Below are 21,496 nucleotides of genomic sequence, written 5' to 3' on the forward strand. Positions count from 1 at the left end.
CTCATCAAATATCTTCTTCAAACACCAGCATTTCCCATAAACACCAACATTCTCCAACAAACACCTTCACTGTTTCCTAAAGACCCATTTTTTATCAAAATAGAATCTTATCAAACAATGTTTTATATCAAACACCAGCATTTTCACTCAAACTTTAAAAATCTACATTAAACACCAACATTCTTTATCCAAAAAACAAGTGTCCCTTAAACACCATCATCCCCATCAAATGCTTTCTCAAACACCAACATACATCATTAAACACCAACTTTTTCACTCAAACACCAAACATCTACATTAAACACCAACATACTTATTAACATCAAATACAAACATTCTCCCTCAAGCCCCATTTTACCAAACACCAAAATTTCCCATCAAATACACCCCTGACTAGTTCTGTACCTTTACCAATGAGCTGCCACTGCTCAAACACTAAGACCATCAAACACCAACATTTTTGTACAACTTTTCCTAAAACACCCAACATGCCCTATCAAATACCAACAATGTTTTAAACACCCTGAAAATCTACATTAAACACCAAAATTCTCCATTAAACACCAACATTTTTCAACACCAACATTCTTTATCCATACAAACATTTTCCCCTTCAAGATTCTTAATTAAACACCAATATTATTCTTTAAACCTCTTCATCAATCACAATATTCTCTATCAAACACCAATATTTTCACTCAAACACCGAAAATCTACATTAAACACCAACATTCTTTATCCAAAAAAACCAACACTGTCCCTCAAACACCATCATACCCATCAGATACTTTCCTCAAACATCAACATCTGTCATTAAACACCAACATTCTCTTATTAAACATCAGTATCTTTCATTAAACCTCCTCCTCAATCACTAATATTTTATTTTACATATAATATTTTATTATATATTTTCCTTTAAATTATGATCATGTCCTGGTACAAAATGACAAATAATTATAATGTGATTGTTGTCCATAAAAATGTTGCTTATTTTAACCAACCAAACAGTGTTTTACTCATGGAATGAATTTATTCTGCATCTGAAATACTAAATGTCTGAGTTATAATAACATGTGATTAATGTATGTAAATCTTACTAAACAAGCATATTACAGGTGTAATAGCGCTGTACTGCTGATAGGGGGCGCTGTTGAAACCGTTACTATATGATGGTTGAGCTCCTCTTGATTCCTGGAAGGCCCAACAATGCATGAGGGCAACAGAAAGCTTTATGAGAACCACATTACACTGAAGTTTCACCACACTGAGGACTTTCATTCTGTTACGCAATGTGATTTAGTCATTCTGAACCATGAGGAAAGTGCACCGAGCATAAAGCTCAACACGTCAGCTCCAGAAATGAAGATACAGCAGCATCCAGGGACATTCTTACTCCCCCGTTCATCAAATAATAAATATATAAATAAATAATCGCAGCATTACGCTCGTTTGAAAGCCTGACGTTAATAAAAACATTATTTATAACAGTGTGTGTGTGTGTGTGTGTGCAGGCCTACCCGTCACGGTTAGCAGAGGTCAGCGGTGGAGGATTCTGGGAGTTGATAATGTCATCATGGTCCATGCGAGTGGCTCGCTGGGGTAGATGAGTGGGCGGAGTCAGCAGATCAGCGCTGGAGCCAGAAAACAGACCTGAAAGACAAACAACGTTAATACAGAAAATCAAGCGAATCGAGCTTATAAAGCAAAGCCCCGCTGAGCTCATTAACCCCCCCGTTTTCCTCCCCCGCCCGGCTAAAAAACACCTATTTTAATCCAAAATACATCAACAGTGTTTAACACGGACTTTACAATGGTCAGCGAATGAACTGAATAGTTCAAGGAACCAGAGTGAATGAAGGAGAAATCATTACAAAAATTGCCAAAACAAACACTTTGAGGACAAGTAGCAGTTTTGCTAACAAATACCAAACATTTACCACTGAAACACAAGTTTACCCAATACCAGCCAACAAATACCAACACACACCAACGTTTACCATGAAATACCAAAACACACTGATACTAATTATTAAACACTCCATATTCAGTATTAAATACTAATACATAAAAGCATACATATTCAGTATTAAATACTAATACATACTAAAAGCATACACCATCAAATACCAGAGTACACCAACATACATAATCAAATACCAAAACACAGCAGCAAGTTACTATAAAGTACCCAAATACAACAGAATTCAATGTTATACACCACAGCACACCAACAAATACCAAAGTGCACCATCAAATACCAAACACACCAACAAATACCAAAGTACCCCAGCATACACCATCAAATATCAAAACACAGCAGCAAGTTGCTATAAAGTACCAAAATACACCGGGATTCAATGTTATACACCAAAGAACACCAACAAATACCAAAGTGGTGGGCAAACACTAATGCCCACCAAACTACACAATCAAACATTAAAAGTTACAATAAAATACAAACACTAACAATCACCAACCATTATATGGCAATGCCTTCCGGGAAAGAGGCAACATGAGCAGGGTGAAGGTTCAAGGATTTTGGTTTAGTGTAAACAAATCAAATTAACCCCCCCCCCCCCCCCCCCCCCCAACACACACACACACACACACACACATATACAAACTGCCCTCTCCTCATGTAACCAGATTTCATGGCATTAAAATGTTGTTTTGACAGCACAGATCCAATCAGAGGCCTTAAATAAAATATTTAAAATAAAACATCTGTGTGTTTGTAGTTGAATGCTGAAGGAACCTGATGGTAACTGAGCTGCTCTTTAAGGTTCATCCAGATAAACAATCTGACCAGTCGAGGCTCAGGGTCAGCAGCGGTGGGTCAACTAGAGGGTCAACTAAACGCTTACAAGTTCAAGTTTCTGAGATGCAGTCAAACATCTATATATATACTGTATATGTGTGTGTGTGTGTGTGTGTGTGTATACATGTGCTTGTGTATATATATGTGTGTGTATATGTGTGTATATATGTGTGTGTGTGTGTATATGTGTGTGTATATATGTGTGCATGTGTATATGTGTGTGTATATATGTGTGCATGTGTATATGTGTGTGTATATATGTGTGCATGTGTATATGTGTGTGTATATATATATATAACAATTATATATATGTAAATAAATTACTAGTCCGGTTCCACACCCATTGCTAACAGGTGTATAAAATCAATGATATAACAGCACTTATACGCTTCCAGCTTTTCATTTCTTTTTCTTCAACTGCTTTACCCTGGTCAGGATCTAGGCTGATCCTGTTTCCTGGTAGGAGCAGGTAGGAACACCATGTGCAAATCCATCGCACGGCTTTGGCCACCTCTACTTCTCAGACACAGCCAATCACCCTGGATGACATTCTTTCTCTCAGTTGCTCAGGGGTCCAGGTTGCGTGCAGAAGGTTGTTGCTGGAGATGCTTATTTAATTTTGGGGTTATTTTTCAGGGTCGTGGTACCTCGGTGGTGTTTGATAACCTCAAATAACATGGCGTCCATCCTTGTCAACGAGCAAGTGACCACTTTGCCTGTGCTGGATGTTCTCATATGACCAGGATTTTTGACAGTGTTGCCATTAAATGAAGCATGAAGTAAGCTTCCAGCTTTGTGATGACCACACCTGCTACTATTCGGCCCCTTTGGAACTCTGCTAGTTGTCTTGTGTTGCTTTAATGATCAGATCTCTCTGTTCTCCTGTATTACATCCATCCTCCTGAAATGCTGAATTTCTTCGTGCTCGTCTGTTCCTCCGATCTCATCCTGTGATTATTTTCCCAGAAGCCCTAGAGGGGCTGATAAACTTGACAAATGGATCAACCCAGCAGTAGCGCTCCCATCCTCCGTCCCATCGCTATTTTTAACGAAGACTTTTCGACTGACCCTTGGCCTTTCTTCAAATCCAAAATATTACAGGCCAATCTGGCTGAGCAGGACTCAGACTAGCACGGGCCTCTTCAGACGGCCACATTAACGTCCAGAGGAACACTGATGTCAGTAACGCGTTACTAAGTACTCTAATCTGACCACATTTTTCAGTAACGAGTAATCTAACGCGTAACTATTTCCAATCCAGTAATCAGATTAAAGTTACTTATCCAAGTTACTGTGCGTTACTATTTTTGTCATTTTCCTTAGTAAAAAGATATATTTTTGCTTTCTTCTTGCGTCTCGGGGAGTGACGTCTGTCCTATGCGACAATTAAGTCACGGGCTGCGTCCGGAATCACATACTTATAGAGTACGTACTAGATTGGAGGAAGTATGCACTACTCGGCCGGTAAAAAAGTATATCTTACCAACGTCAAGTGATGACGTGAGGACGTGATGACGTAATATCACCATAGTTACAGACTCATTACAAAGCCCACTCGCCAAAATTTTGGATATTTATCGTCTTTTTGTTATTTATTTGTCTTTAAATTTTTTTATTTTATTTATCTTACTTACACTTGTGAACAGAGGACTCAGTTTTCCGCGTCTTTCTTGTTTCTTATTCCGCTTCAATCGCCTACGCAGCTCCAGTTGCATTATGGGATACATTAGCGGACCGCATTATATACAGTGTATCACAAAAGTGAGTACACCCCTCACATTTCTGCAGATATTTAAGTATATCTTTTCATGGGACAACACTGACAAAATGACACTTTGACACAATGAAAAGTAGTCTGTGTGCAGCTTATATAACAGTGTAAATTTATTCTTCCCTCAAAATAACTCAATATACAGCCATTAATGTCTAAACCACCGGCAACAAAAGTGAGTACACCCCTTAGTGAAAGTTCCTGAAGTGTCAATATTTTGTGTGGCCACCATTATTTTCCAGAACTGCCTTAACTCTCCTGGGCATGGAGTTTACCAGAGCTTCACAGGTTGCCACTGGAATGCTTTTCCACTCCTCCATGACGACATCACGGAGCTGGCGGATATTCGAGACTTTGTGCTCCTCCACTTTCCGCTTGAGGATGCCCCAAAGATGTTCTATTGGGTTTAGGTCTGGAGACATGCTTGGCCAGTCCATCACCTTTACCCTCACCCTCTTCAATAAAGCAGTGGTCGTCTTAGAGGTGTGTTTGGGGTCATTATCATGCTGGAACACTGCCCTGCGACCCAGTTTCCGGAGGGAGGGGATCATGCTCTGCTTCAGTATTTCACAGTACATATTGGAGTTCATGTGTCCCTCAATGAAATGTAACTCCCCAACACCTGCTGCACTCATGCAGCCCCAGACCATGGCATTCCCACCACCATGCTTGACTGTAGGCATGACACACTTATCTTTGTACTCCTCACCTGATTGCCGCCACACATGCTTGAGACCATCTGAACCAAACAAATTAATCTTGGTCTCATCAGACCATAGGACATGGTTCCAGTAATCCATGTCCTTTGTTGACATGTCTTCAGCAAACTGTTTGCGGGCTTTCTTGTGTAGAGACTTCAGAAGAGGCTTCCTTCTGGGGTGACAGCCATGCAGACCAATTTGATGTAGTGTGCGGCGTATGGTCTGAGCACTGACAGGCTGACCCCCCACCTTTTCAATCTCTGCAGCAATGCTGACAGCACTCCTGCGCCTATCTTTCAAAGACAGCAGTTGGATGTGACGCTGAGCACGTGCACTCAGTTTCTATGGACGACCAACGCGAGGTCTGTTCTGAGTGGACCCTGCTCTTTTAAAACGCTGGATGATCTTGGCCACTGTGCTGCAGCTCAGTTTCAGGGTGTTGGCAATCTTCTTGTAGCCTTGGCCATCTTCATGTAGCGCAACAATTCGTCTTTTAAGATCCTCAGAGAGTTCTTTGCCATGAGGTGCCATGTTGGAACTTTCAGTGACCAGTATGAGAGAGTGTGAGAGCTGTACTACTAAATTGAACACACCTGCTCCCTATGCACACCTGAGACCTAGTAACACTAACAAATCACATGACATTTTGGAGGGAAAATGACAAGCAGTGCTCAATTTGGACATTTAGGGGTGTAGTCTCTTAGAGGTGTACTCACTTTTGTTGCCGGTGGTTTAGACATTAATGGCTGTATATTGAGTTATTTTGAGGGAAGAATAAATTTACACTGTTATATAAGCTGCACACAGACTACTTTTCATTGTGTCAAAGTGTCATTTTGTCAGTGTTGTCCCATGAAAAGATATACTTAAATATCTGCAGAAATGTGAGGGGTGTACTCACTTTTGTGATACACTGTAACTAATAAAGTAACTTGTAATCTAACTTAGTTACTTTTAAAATCAAGTAATCCATAAAGTAACTAAGTCACTTTTTAAAGGAGTAATCAGTAATCAGATTACTTTTTCAAGGTAACTATGCCATCACTGCAGAGGAACACGCTGTACTCTCCTTATTTTTCCGTCTGCGACTCTGCTGTGACTCGAACCCAAGTCTAGTGTGATAGACCTCTGCACCACCCATGTCTGACAACCACAGATCAATTATTCATTCATTCACTGTCTGTTTTGCCATCGCTTTATACTGGTCAGGGTCACAGTGGGTCTGATTCACGGGCCGATAGTTAGGAAACACCTTGGACAGGTCACACACACACCCACACACACTTCGCCTGACTGCATGTCTTTGTACTGTGGGAGGAAACTGGAGCACCAGGAGGAAACTCACACCGACACAGGGAGAACATGCAAACTTTACATAGAAAGAACCCGGACTGCTCCACCTGGGAATCGAACCCAGGACCTTCCTGCTGTGAGGTGCCATCGTGCCGCCACCAAGGTGTTTCAAACACCTGCAGTGGATCAGCGTTGTTATAGTGTTTGTAGCTGTAGGGCAGCTGTAGCCTAGCGGTTAAGGTTCTGGACTAGTAATCGAAAGGTCGCTGGTTCAAGCCCCACCACTGCCAGGTTGCCACTGCTGGCCCTTAAGCAAGGCCATTAACCCTCAATTGCTTCAACAAAATACTGTCACAGATCTGTAACTCGCTTTGGATAAAGGCATCGGAGCAAATCGGAGCGCCAGGAGTAAACCCACACAGACACGAGGAGAACATGCCAACTCCACACAGAAAGGACCCGGACCGCCTCACCTGGGAATCGAACCCAGGACCTTTTTGCTGTGAGGTGCCATCGTGCCGCCACCAAGGTGTGGATCAGCATTATTATAGTGTTTGTAGTTGACGATTCATCTTCGATAAGAACTTCATCCCGATCAGGGCTGCAGTGGACCCGGAGCCTACCATATTATTAAACACAGGGTGCAGGACAGAAATATACACTGGACAGGGTTCCAGTGCATGACACCTATTTACACACTTACACCTAATGGGCCTGAGTTCGAATCCCAGGTGGAGCATTCAGGGTCCTTTCTGTGTGGTTTGCATGTTCTCCCCGTGTCTGTGTGAGTTTCCTCCGGGAGCTCCGGTTTCCTCGCACAGTTCAAAGATACAGAATTGGACGTGACGGTGTCTGACCGTGAACTGAAACTGATGGGTTTATAAGGTAGGAGGTAATCGGGGTACCTGAAGAAAACCTATGCAAATATGAGAACATGCCAAACCTCTCGCACACGGTTACCGGATTAGAGGTTCGAACCCACTGTGGGTTCAGCCACACCCATTGCTAACAGATGTATAAAATAGATACATATGATATAAAAGCGATTACACACCTCCAGAATTGGGGTTGCATGACATTTCCTTTTCCTCAACTGCTTTACCCTGGTCAGGGTCTAGGCTGGTCCTGTTTCCTGGTAGGAAAAGGTAGGAACACCCTGCGCCAATACATCGCACGGCTTTGGCCATAGCCAATCACATCTGTACATACAGTACGTACACATCTGTACATGCGTACATGCTTTCTACCAGTTGCTCAGGGGTCCAGGTTGTTTACTCCTTTTTAATGTTATAGATTTTATGCACAAGGTTGTTAGTGGGTCGGGAACCTACCTGGAAACTCAGGGTGCAATTTAGTTTATTTACAAAAAACTTCAAACAGTGTCGTCACTCAGTCAAACCTAGTAGTAACCAATCCACCTACTGGTAATGCATTCTAAGGAGCATTTTGTTTATTCTCCATTATTTATTTGAAGTATTTCCGGCTCATTTCTTTCTGCTGTGGATGATATTACGCTGCTGTACCACACGGGTACATCAGATCAGCTCAGCAGGTCCTGACCTGACGCTTCCTGAGGAAGGGACGAACGTGTTAATGCAAGAAAACACCGACCTGAGCGGCCGAACCGGGAAAGTGCGTAAAAAACACGGATGATTAATAAATAATTAGAGCGATCGAGCTGGAGCTGGAGCTCGCGTCATCGCGTCTCTAAAACATCAGACGGTTTTGTCCGGGCGCCGTGTGAAAGCCGGAGCAATCGCAGCCATTATGTGCAGAGTGTTTCCCGCTGCAGAAGCAGATGTTGGGGCGAAAGGGGAAAGCACTTAGGGGGCTTTGATGGAGGATTTGGGGGTAATAAATCAAGTAAGTAAGCAGCTCAGCTCAGGTGAAACCCATTCTGTTTTTAATGAATCCTGCCTCCACGTCCACTCCCCTCAGCATTTCGAGAAGGGTTCATTTACTTTATCAGTTGAGGAATTCAGTCAGAATTGTTCTGCACTTGAGGTTCTGTGATACATCCCAAAATTAAAACCCCACCTGATTTAATTCCAATGATTCATTATTTATTTATTATTTTAACGTCATGTTTTACACTTTGGTTACATTAATGACATGAATGGTAGCTACTGGTTACTCACTCACTGTCTTAACCTCTTATCCAGTTAGGGTTGTGGGAGGGTGCTGGAGCCTATCCCAGCTTTTCAATGGGCGCAAGGCACACAGTAACACCCTGGACGGGGCGCCAGTCCATCGCAGGGCACACACACACACACACACACAAACACACACATTCACCTATAGTACAATTCAGTGTCTCCAATTAACCTGACTGCATGTTTTTGGACTGTGGGAGGAAACCGGAGCAGACACGGGGAGAACATGCAAACCCCACACAGAAAGGACCCGGACCTCCCCGCCTGGGGATCGAACCCAGGACCTTCTTGCTGTGAGGCGACAGTGCTACCCACCGAGCCACCGTGCCACCCAGCTACTGGTTACACAGGGATTCAATATCGAACACAGTCATGGACCATTTTGTATCTCCAGTTAACCTGACTTCACATCTTTATACTGTGGGAGGAAACCGGAGCTCCTGGTGGAAACCCACGCAGACACGGGGAGAACATGCAAACTCCACACAGAAAGGACCCAAACCGCTGTACCTGGATATCGAACCCAGGATCTTATTGCTGTGAGGCGACAGTGTTACCCTTTAATTCATCTTCAGTGACCGCTTTATTAAATCAGAGTGACGTGTATGTGATCTTTTCAGCTAGAACAACAGCCGCTCTTCTGAGCAGGCTTCTTACAAGATTTTAGTATATCTGTGGGAATTTGTGCCCATTCAGTCAAAAGGGCATCCGGTTCGTTCCAGAGCTGTTCAGTGGGACTGAGATCAGGGCTCTGTGCTCCCAGTGGAAACCCACACAGACACGGGGAGAACATGCAAACTCTACACAGAAAGGACCCAAACCGCTATACCTGGGAATCGAACCCAGGATCTTCTTGCTGTGAGGCGACAGTGCTACCCACCGAGCCACTGCGTCGCCCCCTAATTCATCTTCAGTGACCGCTTTGTCCTGATTAGGGACATCGTTGCTCAATGAGTATTTGGACACCTGACCATGAGCTTGTTGGACATCCCAGAGTGACCTCTACGTGATCTTTTCAGTTACAACAACAGCCGCTCTTCTGAGAAGGCTTCTTACAAGATTTAAGTATATCTGTGGGAGGGAGAACATGCAAACTCCACACAGAAGGGACCCGAATTGCTTCACCTGGGAATCGAACCCAGGACCTTCTTGCAGTGAGGCAGTAGTGCTACCCACAACCCACAAGTGCTTTTCTTCTCCCCCCCCCCCTCGCTTCTTCCTTCCTCGCGTCATCGTATTTGTAATTTTCTTTCCACCTGTACTCGCCACAGATTCCCCTCAGAATCACACCTGTAATGATCTGTCATAATAAACAGGTTGACCTTTGACCCGTGTTGTGATGCTGGTGTACGCGGGGTATTTTGAGGTGACTTGTACAGAGGAAATGTCTCTCATGCGCCGCTCACATTCCCCCCTCTGCAGATGTTTAGGATATGGGAGCAGCATGTGGTCTTCATAAACTTAAAGCCGCTCTAGAGCTGAAGACGTTTTCTGAACACGATCCACTAAAGCCTGAACTCACACCAACATCTGCACCCAGTTCCCCCAGTTCAGTTCAGCTGAGTGTCTGCAGGACGACACGACAAACACTCGTCACCCTACACGAGATATATTACAGCTGCACGCTGAATCAACTACATCAGACCCAACGAATCAATCAACCGAATCAATCAACCGACTCACTCAACCGACTATAACTGTACTAAATATAATTAAATGGAAGCAAACTCGACTGAATCATCTTGACTGAATCAAACTCAACTGAATCAAACTCGACTGAATTAGACCCAGCAGAATCAAACTTAAATGAATAAAAATCAATCGAATCAAACTCGACTGAATCAAACCTGACTGAATTAGACTGAGCGGAATCAAATGTAAGTGAATTAAACTTGAATAAAACAAATTAAAGTTAACTGAATAAAAATCAACTAAATCAATGTCAACTGAATCAAACTCAACAGAATTAAACCTTACTGACTCAAACTCAATCAGACTTAACAAAATAAGACTCAACTGAATTAGTCTAAACTGAATCAGACTCAAATGAATCAGGCTCAGTTGAATCAAACCTAAAATGAATTAAAATCATCGAAATCAACGTCAACTGAATCAAACTCGGTTGAATCAAGCTTGAGTCAATTAGACCACCTGAATCAAGCTTAAGTGAATCAAACTCAACTTAATCAGACCTAACTAAATAAGATTTAACTAAATCAGACTAAACTGAATGAATAAGGCTCAACTGAATCAAAGTCGACTGAATCAAACTCACTTGAATCAAACTAAACAGAATCAAAATTAACTGAATCAAACACAACTCATTCAGACTAAACTAAATAAGACTCAGCTGAATCAGTCTAAACTGAATCGGACTTAAATAAATCAGGCTGAACTGAATAAAAATAAACTGAATCAAACTCAGTTGAATCAAGCTTGAGTGAATCAAACTCAACTTAATCAGACTTAAGTAAATAAGACTCTAATGAATCAGGCTCAACTGAATCAGGCCCAAATGAATCAAACTCACCTGAAGTAGACCCAGCTGAATCAAACTTAACTGAATAAAACGAATCAAAGTTAAGTAAATCAAACTGAACTCAATTCAACTTAATTAAATAAGATTCAACTGAACCAGACTAAACTGAATCAGACTCAAATAAAACAGGCTCCAATGAATCAAACGTAACTGAATCAAAATCAACTAAATCAAAGTCAACTGGATCAAACTCAGTTGAATCAAGTTTGAGTGAATTAGACCACCTGAATCAAGCTTAAGTGAATCAAACTTAACCTAATCAGACTTAAATGAATCAGGCTCAACTAAATCAAAGTCGACTGAATCAAACTCACTAAACAGAATCAAAATTAACTGAATCAGACAACTCAATCAGACTAAACTAAATAAGACTCAGTTGAACCAGACTAAACCTAACTGGACTTAAATAAATTAGGCACAACTGAATCAAACCTAACTGAATCAAAATCAACTAAATCAACGTCAACTGAATCAAACTCGGTTGTCAAGCTTGACTGAATTAGACCAGCTAAATCAAGCTTAAGTGAATCAAACTAAACTGAATCAGACGTAAATGAATCAGGCTCAATTTAATCAAAGTAACTGAATCAAATTAACTTTAATCAAACTCAACAGAGTCAAAGTTAACTGAATCAAACACAACTCAATCAGATTTAATTAAACTAACTAAACTCAACTCAACAAAACCCGGCTAACTGAATCAGACTTAATAAATCAGGCTCACTTGAATCAAACTCAAAATAATCAAAACTAACTGAATCAAAGTCAACTTAATCAAAGTCAGTTGAATCAGGCTTGAGTGAATCAAACTCAACTCAATCAGACTTAACTGAACCAGACTGAAGTTAATCAGACTTAAATGAATCAGGCTCAACTGAATCAAACAATTCAATCAGTCTAAACTAAATCAGACTCAACTGACCCAGACTAAACTGAACTGGTGTGTGTGTGTGTGTGTGTGTGTGTGTGTGTGTGTGTGTATTTGATTAGATTGTGTTTATCTGTTTTATGACTTGAATTTAGATCAGGTGTCATTTTCAGAGGGTTCACAAACTTTTTCTTTGAAGTGTATGTGCACAGAAGCGATCATAAATCTTTACTGTGAGCTGAAAACACAAATATAAACATGATAAATAATAAACTTAATAAATCACCTGTGAACATGTCCTGTCCCAGTGCAGGTGAGCGCCCACTCTTCCCATTAATGTGGTGCTGAGAGGGGACCGGGCAGTGCTGCTGGGTAGGTACCGGGCAGTGCTGAGAAGGGGCGGGGTTATGTAAATGCTGGACGGGCAGGCACTCGCTCAGAGAGTCCGGTTCCAAATGGGGACACGACCTCAGCTGTCAATCACAGATACAGAACAGAGGTTAATACAGGTGAGTAGCAGGCACTGGAATACAAAATTCTGTCTCCATAACATGATGCTACCAGCACTGTATTTTACAGCTGGGATGGTGTAACCTGCACGTTGTAGGATTGACAGCACAAAGGCTGAAAATTTCCACTTCAGTCACATCAGAACTTCATTAATCTTTACCGTGGAGGAGGTTCCCCTTCCAACCGAAATTCTATTAATTGTTTATGAGGTGTTGCCTGACCTAGGCGATGTGGTTGTAGTTTCACTGTTTTCTATTACCCAAAAGCCATGTGCACATTTATGGATATTTTTCAGGATGGCAGTTTCTTTTCTATCTATCTATCTATCTATCTATCTATCTATCTATCTATCTATCTATCTATCTATCTATCTATCTATCTATCTATCTATCTATCTATCTATCTATCTATCTAATACTCTATTAATTGTTTTATCTATTATTATGTCTGTCTGTCTGTCTGTCTGTCTGTCTGCCTGTCTATCTGTCTGTCTGTCTGTCTGTCTGTCTGTCTATCTATCTATCTATCTATCTGTCTATCTGTCTATCTGTCTATCTGTCTAATATTCTAATAATTGTTGATGAGACGTTGCCTGACTTAGGTGGTGCAGCTGTTGCTTCATTTCTTTCCATTTATGATCTTGTTGCTTCAATGTCCTTACTGTCCATTCCAGTTACATAACAACAACAATAATAATAATAATAATAATAATAGTGCCTGAGTTTACTCGAGCAGATACAGTAAAGGAAAGTTCTTCTGGAATAACATCAAGGATCTGATGATGAGAAACAGGGCGGGGACGCCGACAAGGGATTACATAACAGACATTTGGCTTCTAAGCGTTCTGTAGCATTAGCGTGACTTGTGGTATTTATCCCACGTTGCACAACACGCCGCACGGATCTAAGTGACGTACGGGAATTCGGGCTCCACTTCTGTTTATTCTCGTAACTTAACATGGTAAAACACCCCCCCACCCCCCAAAAAAAACTGTATGGTTAAGCTAAACTGATGATGCATTTTGGATTGTTTTGAAAGATGATGGCACGTGCGTTGAAAGCGCTGATCTAAATAACACTCACACCTGAGGCACGTGCCATCATCTTTCAAAACAATCCAGGATGCCACGTGAACACGTGACCCAAAGGTCCTGGAGAGCCGGGATTAGCTCGACGTTTCGGGCACCACATCTGGCCGACGGCTTATTAGCGGCGGCTCTGGCTCACATGTGTTTCCGCTTTGCTCAGTTTAACGGAAAGCGAGGACGCATCATCCGGACGCCGCTCAGCCGAGCACAACAATGAGGCCTTTCTGCTCACGGTGATGCTCTTTAATGAGGAATGTGCTCTTTCACATGGTGTGTGTGTGTGTGTGTGTGTGTGTGTGTGTGTGTGTGAGTCAGCAATAAACGGAGCCCAAATAAAGAACAACTGTACCAGGCTGTGTAAAAAACACAAGAACGCCTACTGCGAATAAAAACGCTACACTAATGAAGCAAAGGTTCAAACTTCCTGTTGTTAATATTAATGTTAACATTGAATCTCGACTCTGCTGCCGCGCGGCTGGGCGCCTCCTAGCGAGCGCGATCAGCAGGGCAGACAGTGCAGCAGACAAAATTGGCCACTAGTCTGCTGGGTGCGAAAGAACCGGACTAAAGACTGTCCATCTATCTATCTATCTATCTATCTATCTATCTATCTATCTATCTATCTATCTATCTATCTATCTATCTATCTATGTGTCTCTGTCTGTCTGTCTGTTTGTCTATCTATCTGTTTGTGTCTGTCTATCTATTTACCTGTCTGTCTGTCTATTTATCTTTCTATCTGTCTGTCAGTCTGTCTGTCTATCTATCTATCTGTCTGTCTATCTATATTTCTGTCTGTCTGTCTCTGTCTGTCTATTTATCTGTCTATCTGTCTGTCTGTCTGTCTGTCTGTCTATCCATGTATCTGTCTGTGTCTGTCTATTTATCTATCTGTCTTTTTTTATTTACGTATGTTTTGTCTCTTTGTCCCAGTTCAGATTCACTCACTTTCTGTATCCACTGTATTTTCTACACACCTGCCAAAATCCTGGCTGAGTTTATTTAACTCGTTTGGTGTACCAACATGATGTACTGTGTTTTATATATAATGAAAGAAAAGAAAAAGCATTTGCTGAAACGTCTCGTACCTTCCTCCGGACCTGCTGCTCTTTGGTGGAGTGGATCTTGACGTGCTTGCGGAGGGAACTCGGGTCCGTGTAGCGCTTGGTACAGCCAGGGATCTGACACGCGTACGGCTTCTGTAACCCATTTAACACACAACGTTAGTACAGACAGACAGATATTAATAATAATAATAATATAAATAATAATAATGATAATAATAATAATAATATTAATAATAATAATGATAATAATAATATTAATGATAATAATAATGATAATAGTAATAATAATAATAATAATAATAATATTAATGGTAATAATTAATGATAATAATAATAATAATAATAATAATTAATAATAATAATAATAATAATAATAATTAATAATAATAATATAATGACAATAATAATAATAATAATGATAATAATAATAATAATAATAATAATAATAATAATAAAATTCTAAAAAACCTGAACATCAAAATCAGTGCAGCCATTCAAATGCTGCCATCTTTTGACTGAATGGGCACAAATTCCCACAGACATACAGTGTATCACAAAAGTGAGTACACCCCTCACATTTCTGCAAATATTTGATTATATCTTTTCATGGGACAACACTATAGACATGAAACTTGGATATAACTTAGAGTAGTCAGTGTACAACTTGTATAGCAGTGTAGATTTACTGTCTTCTGAAAATAACTCAACACACAGCCATTAATGTCTAAATAGCTGCAACATAAGTGAGTACACCCCACAGTGAACATGTCCAAATTGTGCCCAAAGTGTCAATATTTTGTGTGACCACCATTATTATCCAGCACTGCCTTAACCCTCCTGGGCATGGAATTCACCAGAGCTGCACAGGTTGCTACTGGAATCCTCTTCCACTCCTCCATGATGACATCACGGAGCTGGTGGATGTTAGACACCTTGAACTCCTCCACCTTCCACTTGAGGATGCGCCACAGGTGCTCAATTGGGTTTAGTCCATCACCTTTACCTTCAGCTTCCTCAGCAAGGCAGTTGTCATCTTGGAGGTTGTGTTTGGGGTCGTTATCCTGTTGGAAAACTGCCATGAGGCCCAGTTTTCGAAGGGAGGGGATCATGCTCTGTTTCAGAATGTCACAGTACATGTTGGAATTCATGTTTCCCTCAATGAACTGCAGCTCCCCAGTGCCAGCAACAGTCATGCAGCCCAAGACCATGATGCTTCCACCACCATGCTTGACTGTAGGCAAGATACAGTTGTCTTGGTACTTCTCACCAGGGCGCCGCCACACATGCTGGACACCATCTGAGCCAAACAAGTTTATCTTGGTCTCGTCAGACCACAGGGCATTCCAGTAATCCATGTTCTTGGACTGCTTGTCTTCAGCAAACTGTTTGCGGGCTTTCTTGTGCGTCAGCTTCCTTCTGGGATGACGACCATGCAGACCGAGTTGATGCAGTGTGCGGCGTATGGTCTGAGCACTGACAGGCTGACCTCCCACGTCTTCAACCTCTGCAGCAATGCTGGCAGCACTCATGTGTCTATTTTTTTAAGCCAACCTCTGGATATGACGCCGAACACGTGGACTCGACTTCTTTGGTCGACCCTGGCGAAGCCTGTTCCGAGTGGAACCTGTCCTGGAAAACCGCTGTATGACCTTGGCCACCATGCTGTAGCTCAGTTTCAGGGTGTTAGCAATCTTCTTATAGCCCAGGCCATCTTTGTGGAGAGCAACAATTCTATTTCTCACATCCTCAGAGAGTTCTTTGCCATGAGGTGCCATGTTGAATATCCAGTGGCCAGTATGAGAGAATTGTACCCAAAACACCAAATTTAACAGCCCTGCTCCCCATTTACACCTGGGACCTTGACACATGACACCAGGGAGGGACAACGACACATTTGGGCACAATTTGGACATGTTCACTGTGGGGTGTACTCACTTATGTTGCAGCTATTTAGACATTAATGGCTGTGTGTTGAGTTATTTTCAGAAGACAGTAAATCTACACTGCTATACAAGCTGTACACTGACTACTCTAAGTTATATCCAAGTTTCATGTCTATAGTGTTGTCCCATGAAAAGATATAATCAAATATTTGCAGAAATGTGAGGGGTGTACTCACTTTTGTGATACACTGTACATCAAAGTCTTGTGAGAAGCCCTCTCAGAAGAGCGGCTGTTGTTCTCTATTTTAAAACCATTTGTTTTGACATGGGACGTCCAACAAGATCATGGTCATGCGTCTATACAGCAAAGGAACTTTTGTCTATATAGTGTGTTTATAGATTATTATTTGTTAAATGATGTTACACAGAATAACCATTTGAGTGAAAGTTTTAAATAGATTATACATTTAGAGTAAATCAGATAGAAATCAGCATTAAAGTGAAGGTGGAAGAAGAGGAACGTACCTTTCAGCTGAGCAGGTACAGAAGGAAACAAGAGAAGAACAGAAGAAAGATTTGAATAAATGTCATGATGTTAGAAGCAGAAGTAAAAACCTCCTCAGACCTGCTGAAACCATAAACAAGCTCATGTGTCCTTTACATGTTTCAGTAAAAACCATTTCCTGTGCAGAAGAAACTTACCAGAGCAGATGAAAACACACAGCGTCCCTTCATGAGCTCTGTTCTGCTTCATTCTAGCGTTATTATTTATATAATATTAGGGTGACCATATTCTGGTTTTCAAAATAGAGGACACTTGGCAGGATGGCAGCGTGGGCCAGACCGACGCCTGCACTGGGTTAAATATTTGGTTCGGGGGGGATTGGCAAAGTAATTTCATGTAATTGGTGGCACCATGGCAATGTGTATAAAATAGAGGTTTAAATATTTGACAAATGCATCAATCACCATTCAGCTATGATATTGAACCCTAAAAGTACCTGGTTTATGGCATCACCAAGACCTTAGTATCTGGTTTATGGAACTATCAAGACCTGAGAGTATCTGGTTTATGGCATCACCAAGACCTTAGTATCTGGTTTATGGAACTATCAAGACCTGAGAGTATCTGGTTTATGTCATTACCAGGACCTTAAGAGTACCTGGTTTATGGCACCACCAAGGTCTAAGAGTACCTGGTTTATGGCATCACCAGGACCTTAAAGTATCTGGTTTATGGCACCACCAAGACCTAAGTATCTGGTATATAGCACCACCAGGACCTTAAAAGTATCTGGTTTATGTCATTACCAAGACCTTAAAAGTATATGGTTTATGGCACTACCAGGACCTTAAATTATCTGGTTTATGGCACCACCAAGACCTTAAAGTATCTGGTGTATGGCATTATCAAGACCTTAAGAGCACCTGGTTTATGGCACCACCAGGACCTTAAAGTATCTGGTTTATGGCACTATCAAGACCTTAAGAATACCTTGTTTATGGCATTACCAGGACCTTAAGAGTATCTGGTTTATGTCATTACCAGGACCTTAAGAGTACCTGGTTTATGGCGTTATCAAGACCTAAGAGTACCTGGTTTATGGCATTACCAAGACCTTAGAATAACTGGTTTTTGGCACCACCAAGGTCTAAGAGTATCTGGGTTATGGTACCACCAAGACCTTAAGAGTACCTGGTTTATGGTACCACCAAGACCTTAAGAGTACCTGGTTTATGGCACCACCAAGACCTAAAGAGTATTTGGTTTATGTCATTAACAAGACCCTAAGAGTACCTGGTCTATGGCACCACCAAGATCTTAAGAGCACCTGGTTTATGGCATTATTAAGACCTGAGTATCTAGTTTATGGCACTATCAAGTCCTGAGAGTATCTGGTTTATGGCATCACCAAGACCTTAGTATCTGGTTTATGGCACTATCAAGACCTAAGAGTACCTGGTTTATGGTACCACCAAGACCTGAGAGTATCTGGTTTATGGAACTATCAAGACCTGAGAGTATCTGGTTTATGGAACTATCAAGTCCTGAGAGTATCTGGTTTATGACACCACCAGGACCTTAAAGTACCTGGTTTATGGCGTTACCAATACCTTAAGAGTATCTGGTTTATGGAACTATCAAGACCTGAGAGTATGTGGTTTAAGTTTCGGCAGTGCCCCTGTATTAGATTCTGCGTCACCGTAGCCCCCAACATTCAAATACTATTTCTTTTAAATTAATAGAATATAACACATTACATAAACAGCAGCTTATCCATCACTAATAAACAGCAGGTTGAAGGAGAAACAGCTCCATAGAGAATCAATCTTATTAAATATAAAGAGATTTTTTCCAGCGTACATGAGGCAGAACATAATCTGGACCGCTACACTTTCACTCCTCCACCCCTCCCACCCTTTCTCCACACATCCATCCCTTCCTCTCTGCTTTCTATGTCCCGTAACACAAGCTAACCGAGCGTGAACTTAAACCAGGTGTATCGACGGTTCCCCCTCATTCCACTTTCTTAGCTTTCAGCACCTGCGAGGTCAGAGCCGAAGCCTGCTCTACACCAGCGTAAATAAAGGTGTCCGATGTCCATATGTCATATAGTGAGATCTGTAAGGGGGGTCACTCTGAATATGAAGTGGCTGAAATGTCTTGTTTACACCGGTGGTAAATTTTTACAACCCAAATAGCTGCTCGTTAGTAGTTAGTATCAATTTCGGCACTGTTTGCTTAGCTAAATGTGTGATTACAGACGTGGCATGGTGCAGGAATTCTCACACTGTGGTACTCCAGAGGAACCTGGACAATTAGCTGCATGCTATTACACAAAATATATTAATTAAAATAGTTTTAGAAAGCACTAGACTCCGACTAAACAAGATCAAACGACAAGATCTAAATTCTAAACAGTCTAGACTGGACTGGACAATCGCGGTGCTTACAGTGTCGAGGTGAGTGCGCTGGTGCTTGGCTCGGTCGCTGGAGTTGCTGAAGGCTTTCTGACAGCCTGGGTGCTGGCACAGGTAGGGCTTCTCCCCCGTGTGACTGCGCAGGTGGATCTTCAGGTTCTCTAACCGTGAGAATGCTTTATTACAGCCCTCAAACTGAAGAAAGACAGAAATAGAGAGAGACAGAGAGAGAGAGAGAGAGAGAGAGAGAGAGAGAGAGAGAGAAACAGACAAGGACAGGTGTTTAAAACTTCTTAGAAAGACATTTCATAGCTTAAAATAATTCGTTCAGCTGACGAGGTCTGTCATTGTATGAGGACTACATTTACAGCATTTAGCAGACGCGACTTACAGTTATATCTGAATTGTGGGTTAGGGACCTTGGTCAGGGGCCCAACAGTGGCAACTTGCCGATGGTGTGGCTTGAACTGGCAACCTTATGATTACTAGTCCAGTACCTTAACCGCTGAACTAGCACAGGATGTGTAGTGTATGACAAAGCACTGTATGTGTGTATAACAGACTGTTAGTGTGCATATATATATATATATATATATATATACAGTATATATACAGTATATATATATATAAGAAAAATGTGTGTGCGTAAATGAAAGTGTGTGTATTAGACACTACTGTATGTACGTACTGTATATATACACAAAAGTATAGGCACCCAGCCTGCCGGTAGCACAGCTGAGATTTGAACCCACTCTTGATTCTGTTTAACTAATTAATGGTTTGCTTTTTTTTATGCTCACTTCATTATGCTTGGTCCCTGGTCAAGAGACAAAGACTTAAACCTGACTGTGCATGCGCACACACACACACACACACACAATCTGCAGTGTGTGTGTGTGTGTGTGTGTGTGTGTGTGTCGGGTTACAGTGTGTATTGAATGGCTGTATCTCAATAGCGAGTGAAAGGATGAGTTAAGGATCCGAACCCGAGCAGAAAAACGCTCTCTCCTTTAGTGAAAACGGAGCTTTAATTCTGTGCTCTGATTGGTGCGTGGTGGGAATGGTGGGCGGGGCTCAGAGATTAAGTAACCACTAAGTGATTGGACAGGAAGATTCTAATAAAGCGCTTTGTGTTAGCGCTGAGCTAACTGAGCTAGTTTTAGTTCCATTATACTGATGAACTGAGATACCTTACACACACACACACACACACAAAGTTACGTACATACACACAGTGCTTCACACACACAGCAAAATAATGCTTTTATATATATATATATACTGTATACACACACACTAAAACACACTCTTATACACACAAAGTGCTTTCTAATACACACACATTTTGTTTATATACACACTAAAACACACTACAACTCTCATACACACATACACAAACAGTGCTTTCTAATACACACATTTTCAATTATACACACACACACACTTTTTTCTATATACACACTAAACACACAGTCTGTTATACACACATACTGTACATACGGGGCTTTCTTACACACACATTATTTACACACACACAGTTATATACATACATTTATGAAAATGTGTGTGTATTAGAAAGTTCTGTATGTGTGTGTGTGTGATAGACTGTGTTATCATACACAAATACAGAACTTTCTAATACACACACATTTTCAATTATACACACACACACACTTTTTCTATATACACAATAAAACACACAGTCTGTTATACACACATACATACAGGGCTCTCTCACACACACACATTATTTACACACACACACAGACAGTTACACAAACACACAAACAGCAAACTTATGCTTTTTATATAAACACACTAGAACAGCCTTTCTCTGACGAAGCCTTCCTGCCGTCTGGCTTCGTCAGGGGTGCCGTCAAA

General features: G+C 41.4%; 1 protein-coding gene across 1 annotated transcript in view; it reads right to left on the reverse strand.

The window, feature by feature from the left end:
• The window catches only part of LOC134317973 (zinc finger protein GLIS1), a 136,750-nt gene that overhangs the window by 23,253 nt on the left and 92,001 nt on the right, over positions 1-21,496 (reverse strand). Inside the window, exons 5-8 of the mRNA XM_062998722.1 lie at positions 19,649-19,810; positions 14,832-14,942; positions 12,433-12,619; positions 1,521-1,653 (exon numbers count right to left, since the gene is read on the reverse strand). Of these exons, the coding sequence (XP_062854792.1) occupies positions 1,521-1,653; positions 12,433-12,619; positions 14,832-14,942; positions 19,649-19,810 (593 nt within the window). The remainder of the gene's footprint in view (positions 1-1,520; positions 1,654-12,432; positions 12,620-14,831; positions 14,943-19,648; positions 19,811-21,496) is intronic.

This window comes from Trichomycterus rosablanca, chromosome 7 (genome assembly GCF_030014385.1).
Source record: "Trichomycterus rosablanca isolate fTriRos1 chromosome 7, fTriRos1.hap1, whole genome shotgun sequence".
NCBI classification, from domain to species: Eukaryota; Metazoa; Chordata; class Actinopteri; order Siluriformes; family Trichomycteridae; genus Trichomycterus; species Trichomycterus rosablanca.